The sequence below is a fragment of the Myzus persicae genome, unplaced genomic scaffold, assembly GCF_001856785.1.
Source record: "Myzus persicae strain clone G006 unplaced genomic scaffold, MPER_G0061.0, whole genome shotgun sequence".
Classification (NCBI taxonomy): Eukaryota; Metazoa; Arthropoda; class Insecta; order Hemiptera; family Aphididae; genus Myzus; species Myzus persicae.
In genome coordinates, this window is record NW_019103883.1 from 5,268 (window position 1) to 28,831 (window position 23,564).

General features: G+C 27.4%; 2 protein-coding genes across 4 annotated transcripts; both read left to right on the top strand.

Moving 5' to 3' along the window:
• Positions 1–564: 564 nt before the first annotated feature.
• Positions 565–5,365, top strand: LOC111035859 (small ubiquitin-related modifier 3-like). Of its 3 annotated transcripts, none has more exons than XM_022317655.1 (3): positions 565–789; positions 1,491–1,616; positions 4,999–5,365. In XM_022317655.1, the coding sequence occupies exons 1-3, from the start codon at positions 778–780 to the stop codon at positions 5,119–5,121; spliced, it is 261 nt and encodes an 86-aa protein (XP_022173347.1). In that variant the 5' UTR covers positions 565–777; the 3' UTR covers positions 5,122–5,365. The 3 variants fall into 3 exon arrangements, with proteins under 3 accessions (XP_022173347.1, XP_022173348.1, XP_022173349.1); XM_022317656.1 differs by having other exon boundaries at positions 785–879; XM_022317657.1 differs by lacking the exon at positions 565–789 and adding an exon at positions 1,076–1,368.
• A 4,346-nt stretch (positions 5,366–9,711) lies between these two features.
• On the top strand, positions 9,712–20,448 carry LOC111035849 (zinc finger MYM-type protein 1-like). Its single transcript, XM_022317640.1, has 5 exons — positions 9,712–9,729; positions 17,083–17,149; positions 17,207–17,341; positions 17,914–20,120; positions 20,224–20,448. The coding sequence occupies exons 1-5, from the start codon at positions 9,712–9,714 to the stop codon at positions 20,386–20,388; spliced, it is 2,592 nt and encodes an 863-aa protein (XP_022173332.1). The 3' UTR covers positions 20,389–20,448.
• Positions 20,449–23,564: the final 3,116 nt, after the last annotated feature.

The window sequence follows — 23,564 nt, forward strand, 5'->3', positions numbered from 1 at the left end:
TATGAATAATAAACGATGGGCGTCTTCAGGCCGAAGAAATATAGAGAAAAAGGCAGCATAGTTAGTGCGTCCAGCCTTTTATAGACTTTGCTGCGGACAGTGTCATCAGGATACAATAAAATAATACGTTTAGCACAAAAATTGATGACACTGCCGCACAGCAGAAACACTATAAAAATCTATGAAAGCAAAATAAAGATAGATCGAGTGGAGAAGACCATAATAAATAAGAATATACGAAAATATGAAATTTGAAAAATGAAAAATGAACAAAAAACGACTATCAGATAACAGAACTCAAGCTGATAATGGGAACGGTGTATGCGACAGACGTGCCACAAGATCGCGCTGCACTCGCGCGAACACTTACAGTGTCATGTTTTTTGTAGTGATTTCAATTCATATGTTCGAGAGCGTTTTGTGTTATTTTTTAAATGATTAATACAAAAAAAAATTCTGTAAGTACTTTATAATAGAATATTATTATATTATTATCATGGGTTTAATACATAGCATAATATTCAAATGGCCGACACGAACGTCTATTTGAACTCACTACGTATACAAAATAGTCGTAAAGAGGGGATATCTGACGGAGCGTCTGTATTTCCGTGAGCCGCATGCGCGAAATGGTCCAGGTCTCTTGACGAAAGGAGTATACGATTAACCGCTGCATTCATTTTGTTTACCTGTGGCGACTGGTGTCATATTGGTCGGTATCGTAAGTTAGTTCACCAATTTGGTAACTCCCTTAAAGTCAAGTCAAGAATAATCAACATGGACGTAAGAGTAAGTATCAACACGAGTTCGAGTATATCGCAGTAAAATAATAACACGTGTTTTTACTGAGACCGGTTCCGTCTCCGTCTTTGTAACTCGGTAAGCGTTCTGCCCGCTCAATTTTTCTCTCTTAGTTTAGTGTTTCAAAGCGTCGGTTCTAATCCTGTTTGCCGACTATTTAATTGTTTTTTCATTTGCTGCTCGCAATATCCTATTTCGCAAATAACTATCTGGCTATCTCTGCCTTATCAAACAATCGAGGTTTTCGAAAATACATCAGTGGTGCAAATCCCACTACCCATGGCGTCGTCCGTTCGTGATACCGAATAGAAACTGGTTGAAACGATAGAGAAATATATCGTCGCCCGATGATAATATTCATTTAATCATCCACACACTATTGAAATCGAACTAGAAATTTACTTCCATCATTGATTCACCTCAATACTGTTGACACAACTATGACTATTAACATTAATTATATTTGGCACAATAAGTCGTCTGACTTAGGACGACAAACAGATTTTATTAGTTCATAATCGTGTGATTGATACTAATCAATAGTGGACCGGGTTGGCTTAATATTATGTTTGTATCGTATAACGTTAAACGTTTGCAGAGTACTTAAAATGAGAACATTTTAGTACAAATTTAAATTTTTTTAGTTTTTATACCAACTATCAATGCTAAAAAAATGTCATGTATTATAGGTTGCTCCTGAACCTGGTTCTCCAATAACGTTAACAGTCATGGGACCAGGTGAATATTGTACTCAATTTAGAATGAAAAATACATGTCAATTCAAGAAATTAATGATAGCTTATAGCAATGTAACTGTAAGTATGAACTATTATAAAATATTTACTATTGCAATTCTATCCATTATAATTCCAGTTACTGACTTTTGGAATAAAAGACCATGTAAATAGTAATAGATATTTGAAATCAAAAATTATTTATAAATGGGATGTATTGAATCAAGAATTCATTTAGGCATCAATTACATTGTGAAAATTTACTCACTGATTATCAGCAAACAAAGTAAAGACATTAAACGTCAAAATTAAAATATTAAACCATTTAAACTCGCTTAGTCATTACTACTATTAGTCGTCGGCGCACTAGAAATGTTTATAGCCATTGTCGTATACTCCGATTACTTTAACGTACCTACTCAATTAATAAAAAAATAATATCATAAGCACATTTAATAAACACTAGTGTCTGGTGGTAATTGAGTCACACCATCGCCATCACTGACAACACATTTGTCTAGTTTAGTTCTTTGATTTATATATTATAGCTTAACCTAGTTTTTGTTTTGCTACATCTGCTAAAACTTACTGACTAACTTAATTCTAAGTATTGTTACATACATTTTTACTTAACATAGTAATATTATTATTAACTATTTTTACATTTATGCATGATACAACACACCCCAATAAAACATAAAATATGTCCTCAAATTTTAAAATAATTACGATAGACAAAAATGAAATTCAAATGATATGAGTTTTGTACATAAAAAGAAATTGAAGTTTATGCTATTGCGTGGTCAACGAAAGAAGTGTTTTTATGTTTATTGATCTTCTCCCAAAGAAGTGGTTGTTAAATATAAATTTAGTAATCACCATCCAAAAAAACTGTTATCATTGGATCACGTGAGTTGTTATGACTTGATGTTTCGATTGGTTTAATATTTTTGTATTTTGGTGTAACTGTGATGAACGGTGGATAGTGTTTTGAATTTCCTGATCTGTTATTTTGTCACAATCATTTAATCATATTGAAATTATTATTAATGCCAAGGTTAAAAAGAATTTTGTAAGCCTGTGCAAATATAAACATTATTTATAAAAAAAAAAAACTACAAGCCCAAGTCAACCATAAGGGTGTAAAATAAATAAATGACAACATACCTATAAACGATAAAAAATAAAAACAATATTTTTAACTTTTTAAACTTTTGTTTACAAATAACAAAATGTAGTTAAAGATGCTACAAAAGAAAGGTGTTATTTAAAAGCTTTAACATAATATAATACTTTAAATGTGTTATCACCATAATTTGCTTATACACTAACAATTTAACAATCTAGGTATTAAATTAATAGTTTCATTTTGAAATGAGAAGTATGTTGCATCAACAAAAAAAAAGGTACAATAATAACAATTTTTGTTAAATTTTAAAATTTAAGTATATTATAAATTAAATATATCAATATAAATTATAACTATATAAGTAACTATGTAACATAAATACAAAGATATTTTCTATAAGCATAGCTTGTGTTGAGGAGTTGTAATTGAATTCAATTATTGAAAATAATAAACATTTATAAAATATAGTTAAAAAATTACATTAATTTGTGATTAATAATAATAAATTAATTTGGGTAAGATCAACATTATTTTGGGACGATTTCAAATCATTTATATTATTCAAATTATATTTATTTATCTTAAGTATTCTACATCATTTGATTGCAATTGAAATAGATTTTTTTCATGCAAAAATTTCTGTGGTAAAGAGATACATTTAAATTAATATTTGTTTTATGAAAATGTATTATAAATATGATTAACATAAACAGTATTATTTTTAAATGTATAAAAAGGCATTCTTATAATATAAACATTTAATATTAAGTAGATTACAAACATTGTGTACAAAACTCATTGTTGGTAAGCTTAGGTATATTAAATATAAATTTGGTTAGGTACTTTATTTAAAGTAATATTTAAAGAATGAATATAAGACTCTTAGACCCCAAAACAAAATACCATAGCATGATATATACCAAAATTTATAAAGCTAAAGCAAATAAATTGTTCGAAAAGTAGTTGTAAAATTATTATTAATATGATAATTCCATTAAAATGTACTATCTAAATTGAGGACTAAATACTTAATATAATTTCTTTTCTTTAAAATAAAGGGTAAGTCACCCATACATGTGTACATTAATGTTGACATTTTGTATGTCGCTACATAAGTTTCTATTCTCAAAATATTCAATAATGCAGTATAGGTAGCTGTTAAAGTACCTGTTTACCAAAATATTAAATGCATATGGCACACACACACCAAGTCCAAACTCGTTTCACATATTTAATACCTAAGCGATAAGGTAAATCTAAAATTGCATGTATATTACTTACATACATGAAAACAAAAAATAGCGTCTTCACGTTCACATGTCAATACAAAAACTCGTTTTCACAAAAATTATGCCAAGGGTTAATATACCCGGACAAACATGCACAAAAAATAAAGTAATAACATTAAAGTAAAGGTACCAAACCACACATTCACTCACAAAAAAGAAATCAAAATTAGTGTACACACACAACCGCAATGGTCATAGAGTAATGAGCCACAAGTTGGCCTCCACTTTGTCATATATGCTGATTACTTTGATGTATGCAATAAACGAACAAATAATATTATAAGCATATTTGATAACACTGGGGGTAATCGAGCCACACGATTACCACCACTGACCCCACATTTGTCTAGTACTATGACTTATATTATCGCTTAACCTAGTTTTTGTTTTGCTACATCTGCTAAGACTTAATTACTTAGACATAATACTAAATATTCTTAAATACATTTTTACTTAGCCTACTTAATATTATCAATATTAATAATTTTAATATTTATGCATGATAGAACACCATGGAACACCATGCCCTTATTTATTACAAGTGTCTAACATTTTAACTGCTAACAAGATCAAATTTGCATTCAACTGCAGTTTTGTTAGTTTTAATATTAGTGCTCAACATTATATTATTGGTGATAACACCGTCTATTGTTTTTATTTGTTAAAGACGTTGAAATTAATGTAAGATTTTATATGCTAACATCTAGCTTTCGAGATTTAAATATTGTTTTGTATGTTTATTCACAAATATTAAAACTAAATATTTTTTATGTGAATTACTAAACGTACATTTTTTGAGACACTAACTTGTGAGACAAAGACAACAAGTATGTGGTATCCTTTAAAATGGTGTACTAATACAGGAAACATTATCTATGTTAGATTGTTAATAACAAGTTATCATATTTAAAAAATGCTTGTCATTTTGACTTTAAATATCAGATATTTTTATTTATCTTTACAGCTAATATTAACTAAGTGTTTGTGCTAGTTTAATGCTTATATCTTAATTTTGTTTAATTCATTAAAAATTGTTTTATTTTAGAGATTGATTCTTGAATCATTGAGATTTCAATTTGAAGGAGATATAATTAACGAAACCGATACCCCATATTCAAAGAATCTTTCTGACGGGGATATGATCAAAGTCTTCCAGCCAATGGACTAAGTATTTATTTTTTTATAAAATAAAAGATTATAATTTATTTATAAATCACATTATATGTAATTCATCTTAATACCATACTGTTATCTACAAAACTGACTTTATTAATTAATTGTACATTTAAATAATTCAAATTTATAATCAATGACGACTAGAACGATTTCAAGAATAAACTACATCAACAAGATAAATGTGAAATGTATTAAATAGATTTAAAATATTTAATAAATACTTTATGTGTAAACTATTTAATTTGTAAATGATATTATAATTATTGTGATTATTAAATAATTTAATCCTAATATTAAGAAAAATTCTATCAACTGAACTACTAAACGTACCTGCATTTTGTAATTTACTAATTTGTACAAATAAATGTAGTTTTTTGAAAAACAAGAATAACATAGTTAGCAGAGAACTAAATAATCAATTTTTAACTACTAGTATTAACAAAGAAAATTAAATATCTACTTACTTCAGCTGCTTTAAAAAAATATTCCCAAAAGCACCTATTTTGATTATTGTTGTCTCAAGTCTTCAAAAAAATTAAAAATAATCCCAACGCTGTTTTTTGTCCATCTAAACATAATGAAAAATAAATTTAGTAGTTTCAATATAAATCAACAAAATAATGTAGTAGCACCTTTTCTATTGGAGCTTGATCACAGATGAATTTTTTTTTATTATTACTGTAAATTGGGGTGCAATGATGATGGGGCGAGTGACTTTGGTAAACTTGAAATATTTTATTAGATTATATATTGCAACTGCACTTCATGGATATAATTAATTTTTTTTCTCATGTTAGTAATAAATATATTAAGCCTTATAATGATAATAGTGATGTTCCAATTTATTATAAATTATTTGAACTGTGAGTTGTTGAATGAAAAATAACAACATTTAATAATTAGTTGCACAAAGTATACTTTTATATTTACTTCAATAAATTATATCATACATGCTTATCTTTATGATTCAAATTGTATTATAATATGATTTTCTTTCAATATCTTATAAGCAATTTTTTATTGAGAGGTGACATAAATAGTAGTGTTGGGGTGACTTTATTAATCTGATGTAGGCACGAATTATTTTCATCTACAGAGTGATGATAATTTGTTATTGAAATTTATAACCGTTATAAACTGTTAATGCTATTTTCCACTGAATATTTCAAAACTGTTCTAAATAATCAAATAGGTATGTTAAGTTAATACTGTTATCACACACTTATATCTCAAATATGAAGATGTTTGTTATAAATTATAGCCAATCTAATTAAAAATGAAAATATTAAACAAGATTCTGAACTGAAGTTTTATGAGAAAAATAAAAATAAATACCAGCTATTTGTTAATAAAAACTGTAATAACTCCTAACAAATAAACAAAATAACAAACTTTATTTAAATAACAATGGTTTCAGTTTGTCATATGTACAAAAATGAAATAAAAGGTTTGCAGTCGGCCATATAATAATAGTACAGACCAAAGACAATGTAAGAATTGATAATTTTGTATTACTCATTAAATTTCCAGTTAGAAAAAAAAAGCGGGTAAGTGGATGTCCCCCTGCTGTATATTAGGTGTATAAGAGGTCGCTGTTATGGATGGTATTAAATATGAATTCAATGATATCCAATCATTGGATATGAAAAACGATTCTGAGCGGAGAGGATATTATGTCAGTTTAGGATATTTTACATTGTTATTACTTATTATTAATACGATAGCCTGTTAGTTGAATTAATATTATACTTAAATTATCAGTGATGCTGGAAAAATATTAAATATACCTGTGTAAAATTGGGCTGTTTTGGAAAAGAATTACAACAAAATGATAACCATTATTCTCTGTACTACTATTATAATTTGAACTTAAAATTTCTGTAAAACATAACTGTATTCATACCTATATTTTTTAGATTTATTAGTTATGGAAAAAACTACTTAAGTGGAACCTTGTTTTAAATTTTCAATCCCTAGCTATACAAATTGAACATTCTATACATTTGTAACTATAAAATCATTTTCAATTTTCAACTTGATAAATATTGTCAACATTTGAACTTTAAATGCTTATAGAAAAATATGTATTTTTAATATTTTTCAACTGCCATTTTGACAAGTTATCATAAGCCTTGTATTAAATTTTTATGCTTTTTAACCCAACCAATAAAATTGTATTAACATTTATACAAAAAAAAAAATGGAAATGTTCATCGTTTGAAAACTAAAACAAGTCAGAATATTTTGAAAATTGTATCATATATATGAATTGATGAAATAAACATTCGGTGTAAATTTAAAGTGTCTACAGTAATTGGTTTTTGAATTAATCAACTTTTTTTTAAATTTCCATTAACAACAACTTACAAGGAACCTTGCATTACATTTTTAAGTTTTTTGACAGATCGAACATTTTTTTATCGACTTGGGTTTAAAAATAACAAACAATAATCGAAAATGTAATTTACCTATAAATAGTTCAACACAAATCAAAATATTTGGAATATTTTATAGTGTATAGAAAATGCTTACACAAATATTCAGTGAAAATTCATGTATCTACGGTCATTTTTGTTAGAGTTACTACACTAAAAACCAAAATCGATTTTTTCAAAAAATGTTTTTGCGTCAAAATTCTCGTTTTTCCTTAATTTTTTGTGTTTTTCCTGTTGCTTTTGAAAACTATTGGGAGATTTAAATGTTGACCTCCCGTATGCACCAACAATATTCACTTTCCTACCAGAAACGGTACGGTTTAAGAAAATCGAAGCACTTTTACTGCAAGAAACCGTGATGACCGACACAAAAAAAAAACTAAATATAAAAACACACATCGCTGTAAAATCAATACATTCATCGCTCCGCTCAGAATCTAAAATGAAAATAAATCTTATATGTATTATAAGCAGCTGTAATAAAAAATAATAAAAAATAAACCTTAAAATATATACACTAAATGGACTTGAATCATTAAATGATAAAAAACAAAATTTTAAAATCCATGAGAATTATGTGTTGATATAATGTATATTTTCACAACCAGTCTCTGATATTAGAGAGACATTTTAAACTTATGCAGTGGTGTGCTTAGATTTTTTGAATGGTTAGAGATACGAATTTCTAACCATTTTCAGACCGCGTTAAATAGGTAAATAGGTTATAGGTATACATACTTCCATGGCTTTATCATAATATATATTTTAAAAGACAGTTTCAATAGGTTTTAGTAGCTTTCTATACAATCTAAATATTAATAACTAAGCTGGAGATGATTTATTATAGCAATGTTACGACGTTATAATATGGTTGATTCTTCAATAAGTTGTAAATGAACAATAATATAATATCTTTGTCAATAATACTTACGGGTGCACGTATGTAATGTGAAACTCAATTTAAGAATGTTTTTGCCTCAATATTTAGTAACAAATTAGCAATATAGACTTTAATTAATATTTAGTTTACACACTATATACCTACTAAATTATGATTAAAAAACACAATTCTTACAAATTATTATATATTTATATATCAACATTAGATTAAGTAAAAAATTATTTATTATAAATTAGGTTTGTTTAATGCATAGATAATGTTAAAGTCTTTTAATTTATCTATATAAACATATAATAGTGCTATTATTAGACAAAGTTAAATAAAATCGTTTTACTGCAGATACATACAAAATACAAATACGAGTAGATTTTTAGATTATTGACACTCAGTTTTCTTCGATGAATGTATTGATTTTACATTAATAACTATACATGATTAGTGATTACACGACAACACGTCAAATTAATGCTTCAGTTTTTGACTTCAGGGGTGGTTTCCCGTTGAAAATTTAATATCCTTAGAGCAATACGGAGATTAAAATTAGAAAAATCCTAGTACTTTTTAAAAGCATTAGGAAAAACATAAAAAAAATGGAAAAGCGGCAAATTTAACGCAAATCCAGTTTTTGGAAAAATCGATTTCTTTATTTCGCTATAACTCAACATCGAATAACTAACACTGCTCGAAATTAACACTAAATGTTTATATTGCGTTATCTATACTTACACGGTAAATTTTTCAAAATATTTTCTCATTTTTTTTAGCTACTTTTTTATAAACAATTGAAATTTTCGATTTTTCTGATTATTTTTTTTTTTTTTGAAATGTCGATAAAAAAAATTGGCTGCTATTTACGAATTGTATTATTGCAGTTAAAAATAACTAGAAATCGTAAATCACAATTTTTTGTTTTAATTGTTTAAAGTTTAAATTTTTGCGAAGAATGTCAAGTGAAATGTCTTACTAATTTTCGAGGTTTTAAAAATGTATATCAATTTCAGTATTTATACTTATGGTTAACAAATTCAATACACGGTTTTGTGTAGGGTGTAGGCCAACTTCATAATATTGAAAGCTCATATCTGAGCTTTGGAGGACAATAAATTCTAGAATGGACCTGAAAGAAGAAGCAAATTAAGACGAAACTTTAGATACCGTTTTGGACGGTTTTGAGTAAGTTAGGTGGAATTCTTGACGTTACCCACCCTTGAATTGGGGTGAAAGGAATAACGAGCAAATTTCGGGAATGGACTCTCCAGTTCAAGTAAGTTACCTTTTACCTGCAAAATGAGGCATAGATTTTGAATGGATTGTGCGGCGTAGGTGGACCAACTTCATAGACGTAGGATTAAATTATGTATAAAATTTGTGGTTATGAATGGTAAGTTTGCGGTTTTGAACGGAGCCCGTCCACACGGCCGCCATATACTCAAACCGCAAAATTATTATGAACAACTTACATTATTGAACGAATCTATTTCTACAAATTAAATTTTACACGTAATCATTAGCACCAAAAGAACTTTATGGTAGATTATCAAAAAAGATTTTTTTTTAAGTGTCCCGTAACTGCATTTCTACACATACTAGTTTCAATTTTTAAGTATGATTTTTTCTAATTATAATTCAACAGTATTTTTCTTCCTAAATAATAGTACTTACGATGCACTTTTTTACACCGTTAAGAACGCAGTAACTAGTTCTAGCAATACACTTCTGATTTGATGCTTAATTATGTAAATTGTATTTCTAAATTAGTTATTTTTAACGTACCTACCTATTAAGAAACACGATCTCATCATAGTTGACAGTCAATTGGACAAAAACGTAACATAATATAATTTGTATGACTACAAACATAATTATGATTTGCTACACTTGTCTGTTGTACAAAAGTATGATTATTAACCACTTAGGTAGTTAAATTAAATATATATTTCATTATTTAAAATGTATATTAAATTAGCTATAAAATTGAAAAAAAAAACAATTAAAAACGTTAAAAAAGAATCATGTTTCAAATATAATAAGTGAATTTTTATAATATATAAAAAAAACAACATTTTTGTTTCTCTTTGAACTGATTATAAATTCATTTCGAATAACTTTTTAATTAGATACGAGTAAAAATATATTTTATTTTCTAGTAAAATGTTTTTTGTTCAAACAGTTTTACATTTTATAATTGCAATAGTTGAACATCTACTGTGTAAATGAAGGTTTTTAAACACCTTTTTAATTTTTGTTATTTGAAAAATATCATATTTTTAAATTGTTCTCTTTTTTCTTACGACAAAAAATATTATGTTTTTAAAATTAAATATTTAAATTTTTATGTTAAAAACCTCTCGTTTATTATTTAAATAAAAACCTTTGGGTAAACATTTTATTAATGCTCTTAAACTAAGTTTTACTTTTTAAAAATATTCAAGTTCATTACATAATAGATGATAATATGATTATATTGAATAATACTTATGAGTTATGTGGCTACGTAACTTAATGTGAATATTCATAATATTATTCATTTATATATGATAAACTAATGATAGATAATAGAAAAATATATGTTAGTTCTAAAACATTAATTAGAAAAAAAGAAATTATTTTATGTTTAAATGAGAAAAAAATAAAGAAATAGGTATGTCTCATCTAATCGAAAACAGTTAATAAAGTATTTTATGCGCTATGAATAATTTATGCACATAATATTAAAATTAAAATTGTTAATGTCGGTATTTTTTTAATTAATTATTTGACAAAATGAAAAACATAATGAAGTTCAATTACCTGACTACCTGAGGTACCTATTAGTTTTTTAATTACGCCCCACGAATATTGAATAAAATAGTGAGTGCTTTTGTTATTATTATTATTTCAAATCGGAACACAAAATAACAAAATATGGTTTTATTTGTATTATTAATGAAAGTAGACACGACCATTCAATGATAACAGTTTTTGTAACACATAAAGTGATTTTTTGACAAAATTACGAAAAATTGAAAATTACTTAGTTATTAAAAATGTACAAGATTTTAAAATTTGTTCAAATTTAAATATGTAAACTAAGTTTCTTATAATTAGTTCTTACTAAAACCTAAGAATTTTAAAAATACATAAGCACAATTTTGTTTGTACACTTAGAGCTCAAATTTTTCGAAATTAGTTATATAAACGAAGAAGAACCATTGTAGTAATTTTGTAGTCGTTCAAAAGTATTGTGGGGATTATACATAAACGTTAAAGTATATTTTCATATTTTACTTCTGGAAAGACAGATTAATACTGAGAGAGCTGTCGTACTGATGGTTAAGCGATTACCCCCTATGTGGAGCTGGACTACTATTATCAGATTGTATGTATTTTCCAAACATTTCGTATAAGTTTTGCTTTAAGTGAAGTGTATTTTATAATATCAGTAGAAATCGTACTTATCATTGTATACGCTATACAGTAAACTATACTAGTGAATAAAGTTTCAATACCAAAATTAATTAATTAGAAAAATTAAAATAACTAATATAAAACTATATCTTTATATCCCGAATCGGAAGGTGGAAATTGTTTTCACCAGAGCTAGTTTTGTTAATCTGTTTTCCCAATACACAATGAAATTGAAAAAAATATTTAGATTCATTTTTAACTTTTGTTTATTTATACCATGAACTTATTCATAAAGTATTTCTAATAATATAGTACAATAAATTAGGTACTATAATATCAATATAAATATAAAATATTAAAATAAATAATAAATTAAACTTAGTAATAATTTATAGGCTGACAAAAATCCACTCAGGTCTCAGAATCGTTTTTCGTATGCAATTATTTATCATTGAATTAAAATGTAATAAGTCATCGTCATCAGTGGCCTACTAATTTTTCTGCAGGTACACTCGTACCTACTATACAGAAGAACTGTTTTCTATACTAGCCTGATTTTTATTAATACATAGTAAATAACCGTAAATGATAAGAAATATTATTAGATCCCTCATACCTAACCTGAAACAAAAGAAAGTGAATCCTGAATCATAATTGAATATATAATAACGTTGTTTTTCACTTTTTATTACTTTTCTATGTCTAGGTTACTTACCTACCTACTTCCTTATTTTTTTTCAAATACTATAACAAACAACTTGCTTATTATATTATGTATTTATGTAACAGTATACAAGCACAGTAGTAAGCTTTGCTCTATAACTGTGTATTTAAAGGATGATTTAATTAACTTATTTTTAAATGTACGTAATTAAATATAGAAAGAAAAATAAGTAAATAATAAATATTTGTGATATTTATTAATCGAATTTTTCCTTGTTCATGGAGCTTTAAGGTTTTAAATTTGAAAAATTACTTTGTCTTAATTTCTATAACAAATTTAAATTATAAATATCCAAAGAAGATTAATACAATAGGTTAGTTTATTCATCAATACAAATATTATGTAAATACTCACAAGTTTTACTCAATATAAGGGTTAATTTCTCTGTTTGCTCAAAATCAAGCTTCTCTGATAAACTAAAATGGTACACATAGCACGTCATCTCGACAGCTTCAAAAGACAATGACATAACAAACAGTTTTGCTGAAACAACCACTAACGGTAACATTTTTCTAGGTTAGGTTAAAACTCAAATCTCTACACTGGGTCACCGCTATAGATTTTGAGTATTTCCAGTAGTTATAACGAACACACTTTTATTGTAGTAGGAGAGTAACGATAAAAATCATCCTTAAGTGATAAAATATTTTTAAAGCCCGTACCATAGTAGTGATACACGAACACGGTATACTAATAAACTCATAAATTATAAATCTATTAACCAATGCACCATAGCACTTTTCATTGGTAATAAATAATAATATTAGCAACGCTGCCGGGTCGTCAATTGTAATTCAATAGTATTATAGTACTATCATATAGTATTTTATAATTTCAACTGGACACAAATCGACAAAAGTCGACGATTTTGGTCGAAGTGTAGAATGCAATTAAACGCAAGACCGTGTTTCATATTATTATTTGGTTTTTTTTTTTTTACGCCACACTCCGATATAAAAGGTACAATAATTCTCTCATAATCCACCGAGGTAAATGTTTAAAAGATTTTGTTGCTGTATATATTTTTCAGTTAAAAAACTATCACGTCGTATACCCAGTTTCACCAGCGTCGTCATTTATTTTCGCCATCTCTGGATACCGAAGCAGGAAATGCTATTGGAAAATCATTACACATTGCTGGACTAGTATAGCGCCTTTGAGAGTGGAGTGGGAGTGGGAAAGTGTTGCATCGGCCGTTGTTATGTAACGTGACGTACAGAATACAATTAATGCATGCATGTATATAGGCATATAGCCATGGGAAGTCAACTAAGTTTACGATGATTCGATTTGCAACCCGAACAACGTAATTAAGGAACGGACGTCCCGGAGAATAATAACGTCGGTATAAACAACGAGATAATAATATAGATATAGGTGTGATTCGAGTTCGAAGAAGATCGGTCGGGGTAATAAGTCGGGATCGCGACCTTCTTATCCCATTAGTGCTGTAAACACGATCGTTAATTAATGACGAATCCTCACCTCTGTCCCTGTCACACAACCCATTCACACCCCCCCCCCCACCAAACGTATCACCAACTCGCTTCATAATGCCGCCTTATCGCCATAATAATTATTATATAGTTGTTGTGGCTAATTAAATTTTGAAACCAATTGCGCGCACGCAAAGGCTGTGGAAACTCCATCGTGGTACACCATCTATACCAATTCACCAACCATTTTGTAGTCTTCCCATGCAATAGGTACCGATGTGGCCGCAATAGTAAGAAACTGTTGAATTTCTTTGTGCTACTTAATTAAGGAGTGTGCTGTGGTAGTACATCCATTTTTTTCAAATGAAAATCCCCATTTTTATAGTAAATTGTTTATTGGATAACGTTTTGATTGTAAATACTCATCTAGCATTCAATTGGATTTTCTTTTGGTTTTAGTTTTAAATATAATGCACCTCATACGTTTGAAGTGAGGCAAAACGATTAAAAAATTCCATCGAGTTTTTTTTGTGCACGAAATAAATATAAAAACAAAGGAAAAATACGGACCACCATAATCATATCAAGCAATCGTAATTCTATCTAAACTAGTAATAATTTGTGCTTTGATGTGGTATTATTCTTATACGGTTTTACTGACCGGTGTCGCCTGCGATTTTTACCCCCGAAAAATGTACAGGTAGGGGGGGTCGCCTGAGGTAAAATTCACCTAGCATAATATGAAGCGAGTCATTTATACTTGGGGTATTATTTTATTATTACTATAATAATGTATAATATGTATTATACAATATATTGTCGGACTCATTCACCAAGATAATCTCACTTAACTAGATTGCATACGTAAAAAAAAACTTTATCCAACGTTTGTCGGTTTATAGAATAATATTAAGTATATTATGTATTATACCAGGTACGAGTGCGATATTATTATATTATACCGACGACTTTTTTCCAGCATCCTTTCTTTTATTTCGTTTATTCTCCGTGCGCAGGTGTATAATATTATAATATAATATATTATTGTATATTGGCACTTATAAATATTTGGCTTTTCATTCAAATCGAATATTAAAGTCACGGATATTATTTTCTCTTATATGGCTCCACTCGATTTGGATAAAATGTTGACGTCTTTAGACCTTCAGTCATCTGTGAATATTGAAAAAGAAACGCATTGATAAATATTTTGACACACAGTATACATGCATGTATACTCTCACACCTCTAATATTTATCATATACTTAATATATTATTACGTCAATTTCGAGTTAATATTATTTCTCCTGTAACATATTTCCATATTTTCCAACTCTAACCTGTTTTTCAAGAGTACAATAATAATATAATACCTATATTAAATATGTACGCAATATTATATCCATAAATATAGCTCGTTTTTTTTTCATAAATTTATTATAGTCTACTGTTCTGCGAAATTGTATAACTCGAAAAAAACCGATTGTATAACTGAAGTTATGGATTTAAATTTAATTTCGAACATGTATTTAATATGTATAATTGTATATTTGTATTGTGTAATATAAATTAGTGAACATTAATTTGTATATACGCAGTGTATACTGTATACTAATTATATTTTATACCGATGAACGAATGTCTGTGAGTATTTACAAATTAAAATAATATTTTTTAATATGCTTTTGTTTAATAGTTATTAAATATAATCTAATTTAAAAACGAAATCTTTCTATTTAAGTAATTAAGGCAATATTGACAAGTCCGCGATGGGCACCCTGCAATTGTTTATAAACATTTTATCGATTTACTAAGCTTTCTTTAGGTAATTAATGTGTTTTATAGAAATAATAATTTTAACACAATTGAGTGAATTGTACAGTTATACAAATGAACAAGCTGGGTAATGTTCATGAAATATTTACTAACTGAAATATTCCAAACAGGATGCTCACTATTTTTAACTAAAGTTAAATATTTTCGTTTAGTACTACAATAAATTATATTTTATGCTTATGCGCGCGATAAGACTTATTGTTTCCAAATACCTGAAGGAATTTCCATTTCTCAAGTTAAACAAAATACTAAAATATATTATTTCACAGAAAAAATTGCTTTTCATAGTATATAAATACTTTTCTGTTTACATTTCAATATAAAGTAGGTATGCGCATTTCTAAAGAATTCAAAATCATTCAGTAGCATTCAGTAGCAGGTTTAAGAACTAAATACATCCCATCTGGCGATAAACAATTGAATTAAATTATACTACGAAATTCACCTTATTATGTTAGCTGAAATCTCGATTTCTGACACATAATAAAACATTAAAAAAAAATAAAAACAAACAAAGATACATAAATAATGGAGAAAGTCGAATTTTTAATTTATTAAACCTTTTATTAATTCTTAATTTATTGAACAAAATAACGTTTTTATGAACAATTATATTTTAAAATGTTTTTTGCTCTTTTATTTTTTTTTAAGTTTTCAACTTTTTTCAATTGCAAAATACAATTTTAATTTTATTCTCGAAAGCAAACTATTTTTCTGAGTATTTCGATAAATGAAAATCTAATTTAGAATGAATAGCCTATAATTGTATAAGAGTTTTAAGTGTTTAAAGTGTTGATGAGTAGATTAGTAGACCAACATTTTGCCAACCTAACCAAGTACCTACCACTCCGCTCGTCTAAACGTTGAATACTTATAATTCATAAACTCCTCGTCCTATAATCAATTCGTATGTATCAGTGTTCAGTATCACAATACTTAGAAAAATATTCTGCTTAAGATATGAAATTAAAATTGTCATTCTAAAAAGTAAAAACTTAAAAAATGTTAAGGATGAAAATATTGAAAAAGAAATATGTATTTTAAAGAGTAGAAACCATGTAAAATTTAATATATATTTTTTGAAATAACGAGTGTTCAATGATAAAAGAATCACCCGGTGCACATCATATGAATCTTATACAGATAGGTATGCATGATGCCCAAGAAAAACAGCATCATTATAAAGCTTATACTTTCTAAATGTTTTATTTAATTTTTTGTATTAATGTTTAGTGTNTGCTGAGAAATATGTGTACTGAAACTGAATCATCAAACTTGAGTATTGAATCATCGATATCAGGTATAAACATTATTAAGATATTTATTTTATTAAATAATAAAATTATACATTTTATAGTTGAAGAGAATGAGTTAGAAGTTAAAACAATGCAAACGCCAACTAAATCTTCTCATGATTTAAGTCATTTAATGCTGAGAAATATGTGTACTGAAACTGAATCACCAAGCTTGAGTATAGAATCATCGGCGTCAGGTATAAATTTTAAATATAAATATTATTTATAAATTTTTTAATTAGGTAGATAGCTGTGTATTTTTTATCCATTTTTTTTTTATTAAGTTTAGTGGTATGATTTTTTTGTAGTTTTAATAATTGAAATAGTTTATATTAAAAAGTTTAACTACCGTCAAATGTGTTGAATAGAAACAGTTATAAACTTCTAAAGCTTGTAGCATCTTGAATATTTTACATATAATAATGAGTGATACTTTAAAATATGGGTCTTTGCGAGTACTTTAATATAGCACCATGGATAGCATTTAATATTTAATGCTTGATTTTATATATTTTTTTAAGTGCTTTGTTTCTATTTACCTGCCGAGTGGGGTGAAAAGAAACATGTATTGTTTTTTATCAACTTTTGCGATTTAAACTCTTAAAAGGTGAATAGAAACAAATACTTAAATTTTTAAAAATATTTACTAAATATTTAACACTTAATTAGTTAGTTTTAACAGTTCTTTTACTGTTTATGTAATTTATAAGTAATAATTAGTAGTAATTTAACAAAATTAAAGAATAATAGATAAAATATATTATTACAGATAAAATCACAGTAATGTTTGATGATGATCCTGGTAAATGGCCAAAGTTGATACCCAATGGTTTAAAAGGTTATTTCTTAAATCTTGGTGTTTGTCAGCCTTCCCCTATGGAGTTGAGTAACTGGCAGTTTCCAAAAACAAATGACTCTCATGGCAGTGTTCGTTGTTTTCATGAAAAATATTATTTTAAAACACAGTCATGTGGTGAAATTATCAAACGTTCGTGGCTATCATACTCATCATCTCTTGACAAAGTATTTTGTACTACCTGTAAAATATTCGGTTTGCCAAAAGCTCAAAAACTTACAATTGCCTCAGATGGGACTGGAGATTATAGAAATATAAAAAGAAATATTGAAAACCATGAAAGCTGCAACGATCATATTCAATCTGTTTTAAGTAGAGCATTGTATGAAAGTCACAATCGTATTGATGCACAAATTATCCAAGGTTCTAATATACAAGTTTCTGAAAACAGGGAAATACTTAGGGTTATTATTGATTCTTTAATATTTATGGCTCGACAGAATATTGCACTGCGAGGTCATGATGAATCGACATTTTCAACCAATCAAGGAAACTTTTTAGAATTAATTAAAATGTTTGCCAAGTATCATCCAACGTTACAACACCATTTAAATACAATTGAACAGCACAAACGAAATCGACTTACATTCTTATCACACGATACCCAAAACAAACTATTAAGTATATTATCAAATATTGTTCGTTCAAAAATTTTGAGTGAAGTTAAAAAAGCTGGTATATTTTCAGTAATAATTGATACCACTACTGACGTATCAAAATTAGAACAATTTTGCTTAGTTGTCAGATATGTTTTTGATGGAGAAACCTATGAACGTCTTCTAGCTCTAACAACCACCCAAGATGCATCAGGATTTGGCATGTTTCAGGTTTTTTGTAATATAACTGAAAATAATAATTTGAACTGGAAAGAACATCTTTGTGCTCAAGGATATGATGGTGCAGCATCAATGCAAGGAGTGTATTCCGGTTTGAGAACACATATACAAAACCATAACCCACGAGCAGTTTATATATGGTGCTTTGCACATGTACTTAATTTAGTCATTGTAGACACTTGTGACATATGTTTAGAAACTAGGAACTTTTTCGGAGATGTACAGGCATTAAATGAATACATGAAAGCTCGCAAAAGAACGGCAAAATTTGTAGAATTACAAAACAAGAACTATCCAAATAAACCTATACGCCGTCTTAAACATTTTTCGACAACTAGGTGGACTTCTCATGATAGAGCATTAACTGTAATATTTGAAAAATATAAAGCATTAGTACAAACATTAACATTTTTGCAAACTTCTGATGATTCTGACCGTGACTCTTTATCAAAAGCAACAGGTTTAGAAACAGCTATAAACTCTTATATGTTTGTTATTACAATGATTTTTATACAAAAAATATTTTCAATTACTTCTCCACTGTCTAAATATCTTCAGTCTAAGAACTTGGATTTTATACAAGCATTAGCACTAGTCGACGATTCCAGAAAAAGGTTGCAAAGTCTTAGAACAGACGAAGAATATTTGAAATTAGTTGACGAAACTAAATTGTTTGTAAATAAAAATAACGTACGTGAGACAGAGTTTAAAGTTCTCCGACCAAGACGGCGGAAAGTTATGCCAGGAGAACTAGCTGTGGATGAAGTAAGTTTATCACCAAATGACCGTTATAAAACTGAAGTATACTTTATTGTCCTTGACGCTATTGTAATGTCCATTTCTACAAGATTCGACCAGTCAAGAGAAATATTAAAAGATTTATGTCTATTATCTCCTCAACGAATTTTGAAGTACAGTGATGGTATAAGCAAGACATTACCAGAGGATGCATTTAATGAAATTGAAGATTGGTTACCTGGAATTAATATAAACGATTTAAAAAATGAACATTTAACTTTGAGCTCATCATTAAAGGGTTTACTTGATAGCTGTCGAACACTGCCCATGCAACTGCATAAGAACATTTCTAAGGAACAAAATGAATGCTCTGAAAGTTCGACCGATAGTGACGGTGAAGAAAATACATCAATTACATCACAACAAATTATTAAAGTTTTATCTAACTACAATTTGAGTCAAACTTTCCCCAATTTATACTTGGCTTACAAAGGTTTACTGACAATACCTGCCTCATCTGCATCTGCAGAGAGAGCATTTTCAAAGGTAATATTATGTTACTTACATAATTATTAATTTTATTTAATTTGTTATCAAAAATAGTTTGAACTTTGAAGTTATAGTCTTTCATGTACATTTTATTATACAGGTTAAATTAATCAAGACTAGACTACGCTCAACCATTGGACAAGACCGATTGGAAAGTCTAATGATTCTTAGCTGTGAAAGAGATATAAGTATCAATTATGAAGAAGCAATTAACGCATATGCTATGTCATCAGATTTATTAAAAGATAAGCTGATATTTAAATAAATGTGATTATGCCACTTTTGCAGTTATAAATGTATACATGTCTCTATAAAATTAAGTTATACATTAATATGTACCTACACTAAAGAAAAATGTATATTTATATCATATTATAATATGTAATTATAATATATTATTAAATATAATAATAATTATAATATATTATATATAATGTATTATTATTTTTATTATAATAATGTGTGAAATTATTGAGGTTTTATAGTTGCCTATATCAGTGGTTCTTAACCATAGGGTCGCGACCCAATTTTGGGTCGCCAATAATGTTAAATGGTTCAATTATTTTTTGTCCCCCCATTGAATATTATTTATAAAAAGGTTGCATGAATAATTGGGAAAATATCGTCGCCACTACGCAAAGGTTGAGAACCGCTGGCCTATATAATATTCAGAAATTTTTTAATTGGTGGTGGGGGGTGAAGTGCCGAAGTCCCTTGATACTTATTTCGGTCCAATGAGGGGGTGGTGGTCAACATTTTTAAAATATATAATATGCTTCAAAGACTAAAAAAGTTCGCGCCGCCACTGCAGATAGGTATGCATGATGCCCAAGAAAAACAGCATCATTATAAAGCTTATACTTTCTAAATGTTTTATTTAATTTTTTGTATTAATGTTTAGTGTTTACCATCACAAATTACACTATATGAAAAATCTATGTGGTAACTGGTGAGCGACAATATTATATTATAGCTTGTTGAAGAGGCTAAAATTAAAAGCATACAATGAAAAGTAGTTTATGGATCATTGGCTGGAAAATAAATAAGTTATGTATTTTTTTGATAGTAATCGAGAATAATTATAAATTATAATTTATCAAATATTGAATTTTTTCGTGTACAATACTAATTATTTATTTAATTATTATTATATAGCTTGCATACTATAACATTAAAAAAAAAAAAAGAGGGTAAGTGGATGTCGCTCTGCTGTACAGTAGGTTACTATATAGAGGGTCATTGTAATGGATGATGTTAAATTTGAATCCAATGATACATCGTTGCATACGAAAAACGATTCTGAGCGGAGACGGTTTGTCGTTCTAGGATATTTTATACATTTTTAACTAGGTATGTAAAAATCAATTTGCAAACATTCGAGATTTCGATGAATTTAGTCAATATTTTAATTTTAAATGCTTATAAAAAAAAAGTGTGCCTACTAATCTTAAATATTTTTTTAACAGCATTTAGAACAACTTACGGACAACCTTGTTTTCAATTTTCAATCCTTAGTTATAAAAACTGAACATTTTATAAATGTTTAACTACAAAACGATTTGCACATTTTCAATATTTTGACGTCCACATTTTAACTTAAAATGTCTATAAAAAATTATAATTTGAATATATTTTTCTCATTTTTTGGTAACATTATAAACTGTTTACATAAAGCATCGCATTAAATTTTCAATCCTTAAATATAAAATCTGAACACTTTATGAATTTTTAACAACAAAACCATTTGCAAATTTTCAATGATGAATTTCAGTCAAAATTTGATATTTAAACGCTTATAAAAAAAAATTGTGCCTATGTATTTTTATTATTTTTGATCTGCTAGTTAATCCACTTGTGAGGAATCTTGTGTTAAATTTTCAAAAAATTTTACACAACGAAATTTTTTTTATCGATATTTAAAAAAAAAATTTTGGAAAAACCGAAAATTTCTTAGGCCTACAAAACTTGTCAAATTTTATTAAAATTTTACTGGTGTATATAAAATGGTTATCTAAACAATTGGTGAAATTTTCAAATGTCTGCGATCATTTATTTTTGAATTACATCAAAATAAGAAATTCGTGCACGGAAAAAACGGGGGAACACCCAATGTCTAATTTCAAACGCTAATAAAAATTTAGTTTGACTTTCCGGTAAAAATGTTTTATATTGGAATGGTAGAAAAACGTATGTAGAATCTCATGTTAAATTTTCAAATCTTAGACTCAAACCAAAAAATTTGTATGAATTTTTCTAAAAACAATCAAACATTTATACTCAATTTTTTTTTTTGATTTTCACTTTAAACAAGTTATGAAGAATCTTGTATTAAATTTTCAAGTTTTTGACTGAAAGGAAAAAATTTTTATCGACGTTAGCAAAAAAAAAAAAAACAAAATAAACCAAAATTTACAATGCTTATAAATAGCTCAATAAAAGTCAAAATTTTTTGAAAATTTTATGGCGTATTGAGATTCTACATATAAACGTTTGATGAACATTTCATGTATCTACTATTATTATTTTTAGTGTAACACCAAAAAGAAAAATCAATTTTTCCAAAAAAGTGCATTGCGTGAAAATGTCCGTTTTTCCTTGATTTTTTGTTGGTTTTTCCAGCTGCGTTTAAAAAGTATTGAAAATTTTTTACTATTGACCCCCCAAAGTGCCAACTAGATTTACTTTCCTATCAGAAAAGTTGCTGATCGAGAAAATCGAAGCAATATTACTGCTAGAAATGTTGTCGTCAGACACAAAAAAAAACATAAATAAATAAATAAAAAAAAAAAAACACACAACATTGTAAAATCAATACATTCATCACTCCGTTCAGAATCTAAAAACAATTTACAGCCAGACGCAATAACAACACTTATTATATTAAAATAATTCTATGTAGTATATACTTTTATTATTATTAAATCAATTTAAGCGTATTTTCTATACCCTTAAGTAATTATTTCTCTGTTTGGGAACGTTTTGTAAGAATAAAAATAAAGTGTAAATAAATAATGAAAAAAAGAAGGATTCTGTGAACACTGGATAGTAATCTCATTCGTTTTTTGGTCATTTAAATATATATTACTTCAGGAGATTTGAAACGCTTTTGGTTTAGTGATTCTGTTCGTTTCCCGTTGTTCGGTTTATAAACGTCATTGAAAATCGCCTTTTTTTTCAAATCCAAATCGGAAACAAATGATAAAATAAAAAATCCCAAAGTCAACAAATACAGTTGATTTTATCCGTAAATAATAATTATCCTTATTAATACATAAATAAATGTTATATCATAAATATTACTTGACGTATAATATACATAATACACGTAATACGAGTTTCCTTTTTTAAAAATAAAAACAATAAAAAAAACGCTTATTGTTATGTCCGATGAATCGTCTAAACAATTATATTGTGGTTGAAGAAATACTAATCATAGATTGA

Excerpts from the sequence above, each read along its gene's own strand:
- LOC111035859 (XM_022317655.1), top strand. Across the intron at positions 1,617-4,998 it reads TAGCTTATAGCAATGTAACT|AGATTGATTCTTGAATCATT; the intron begins GTAAGTATGAAC and ends GTTTTATTTTAG.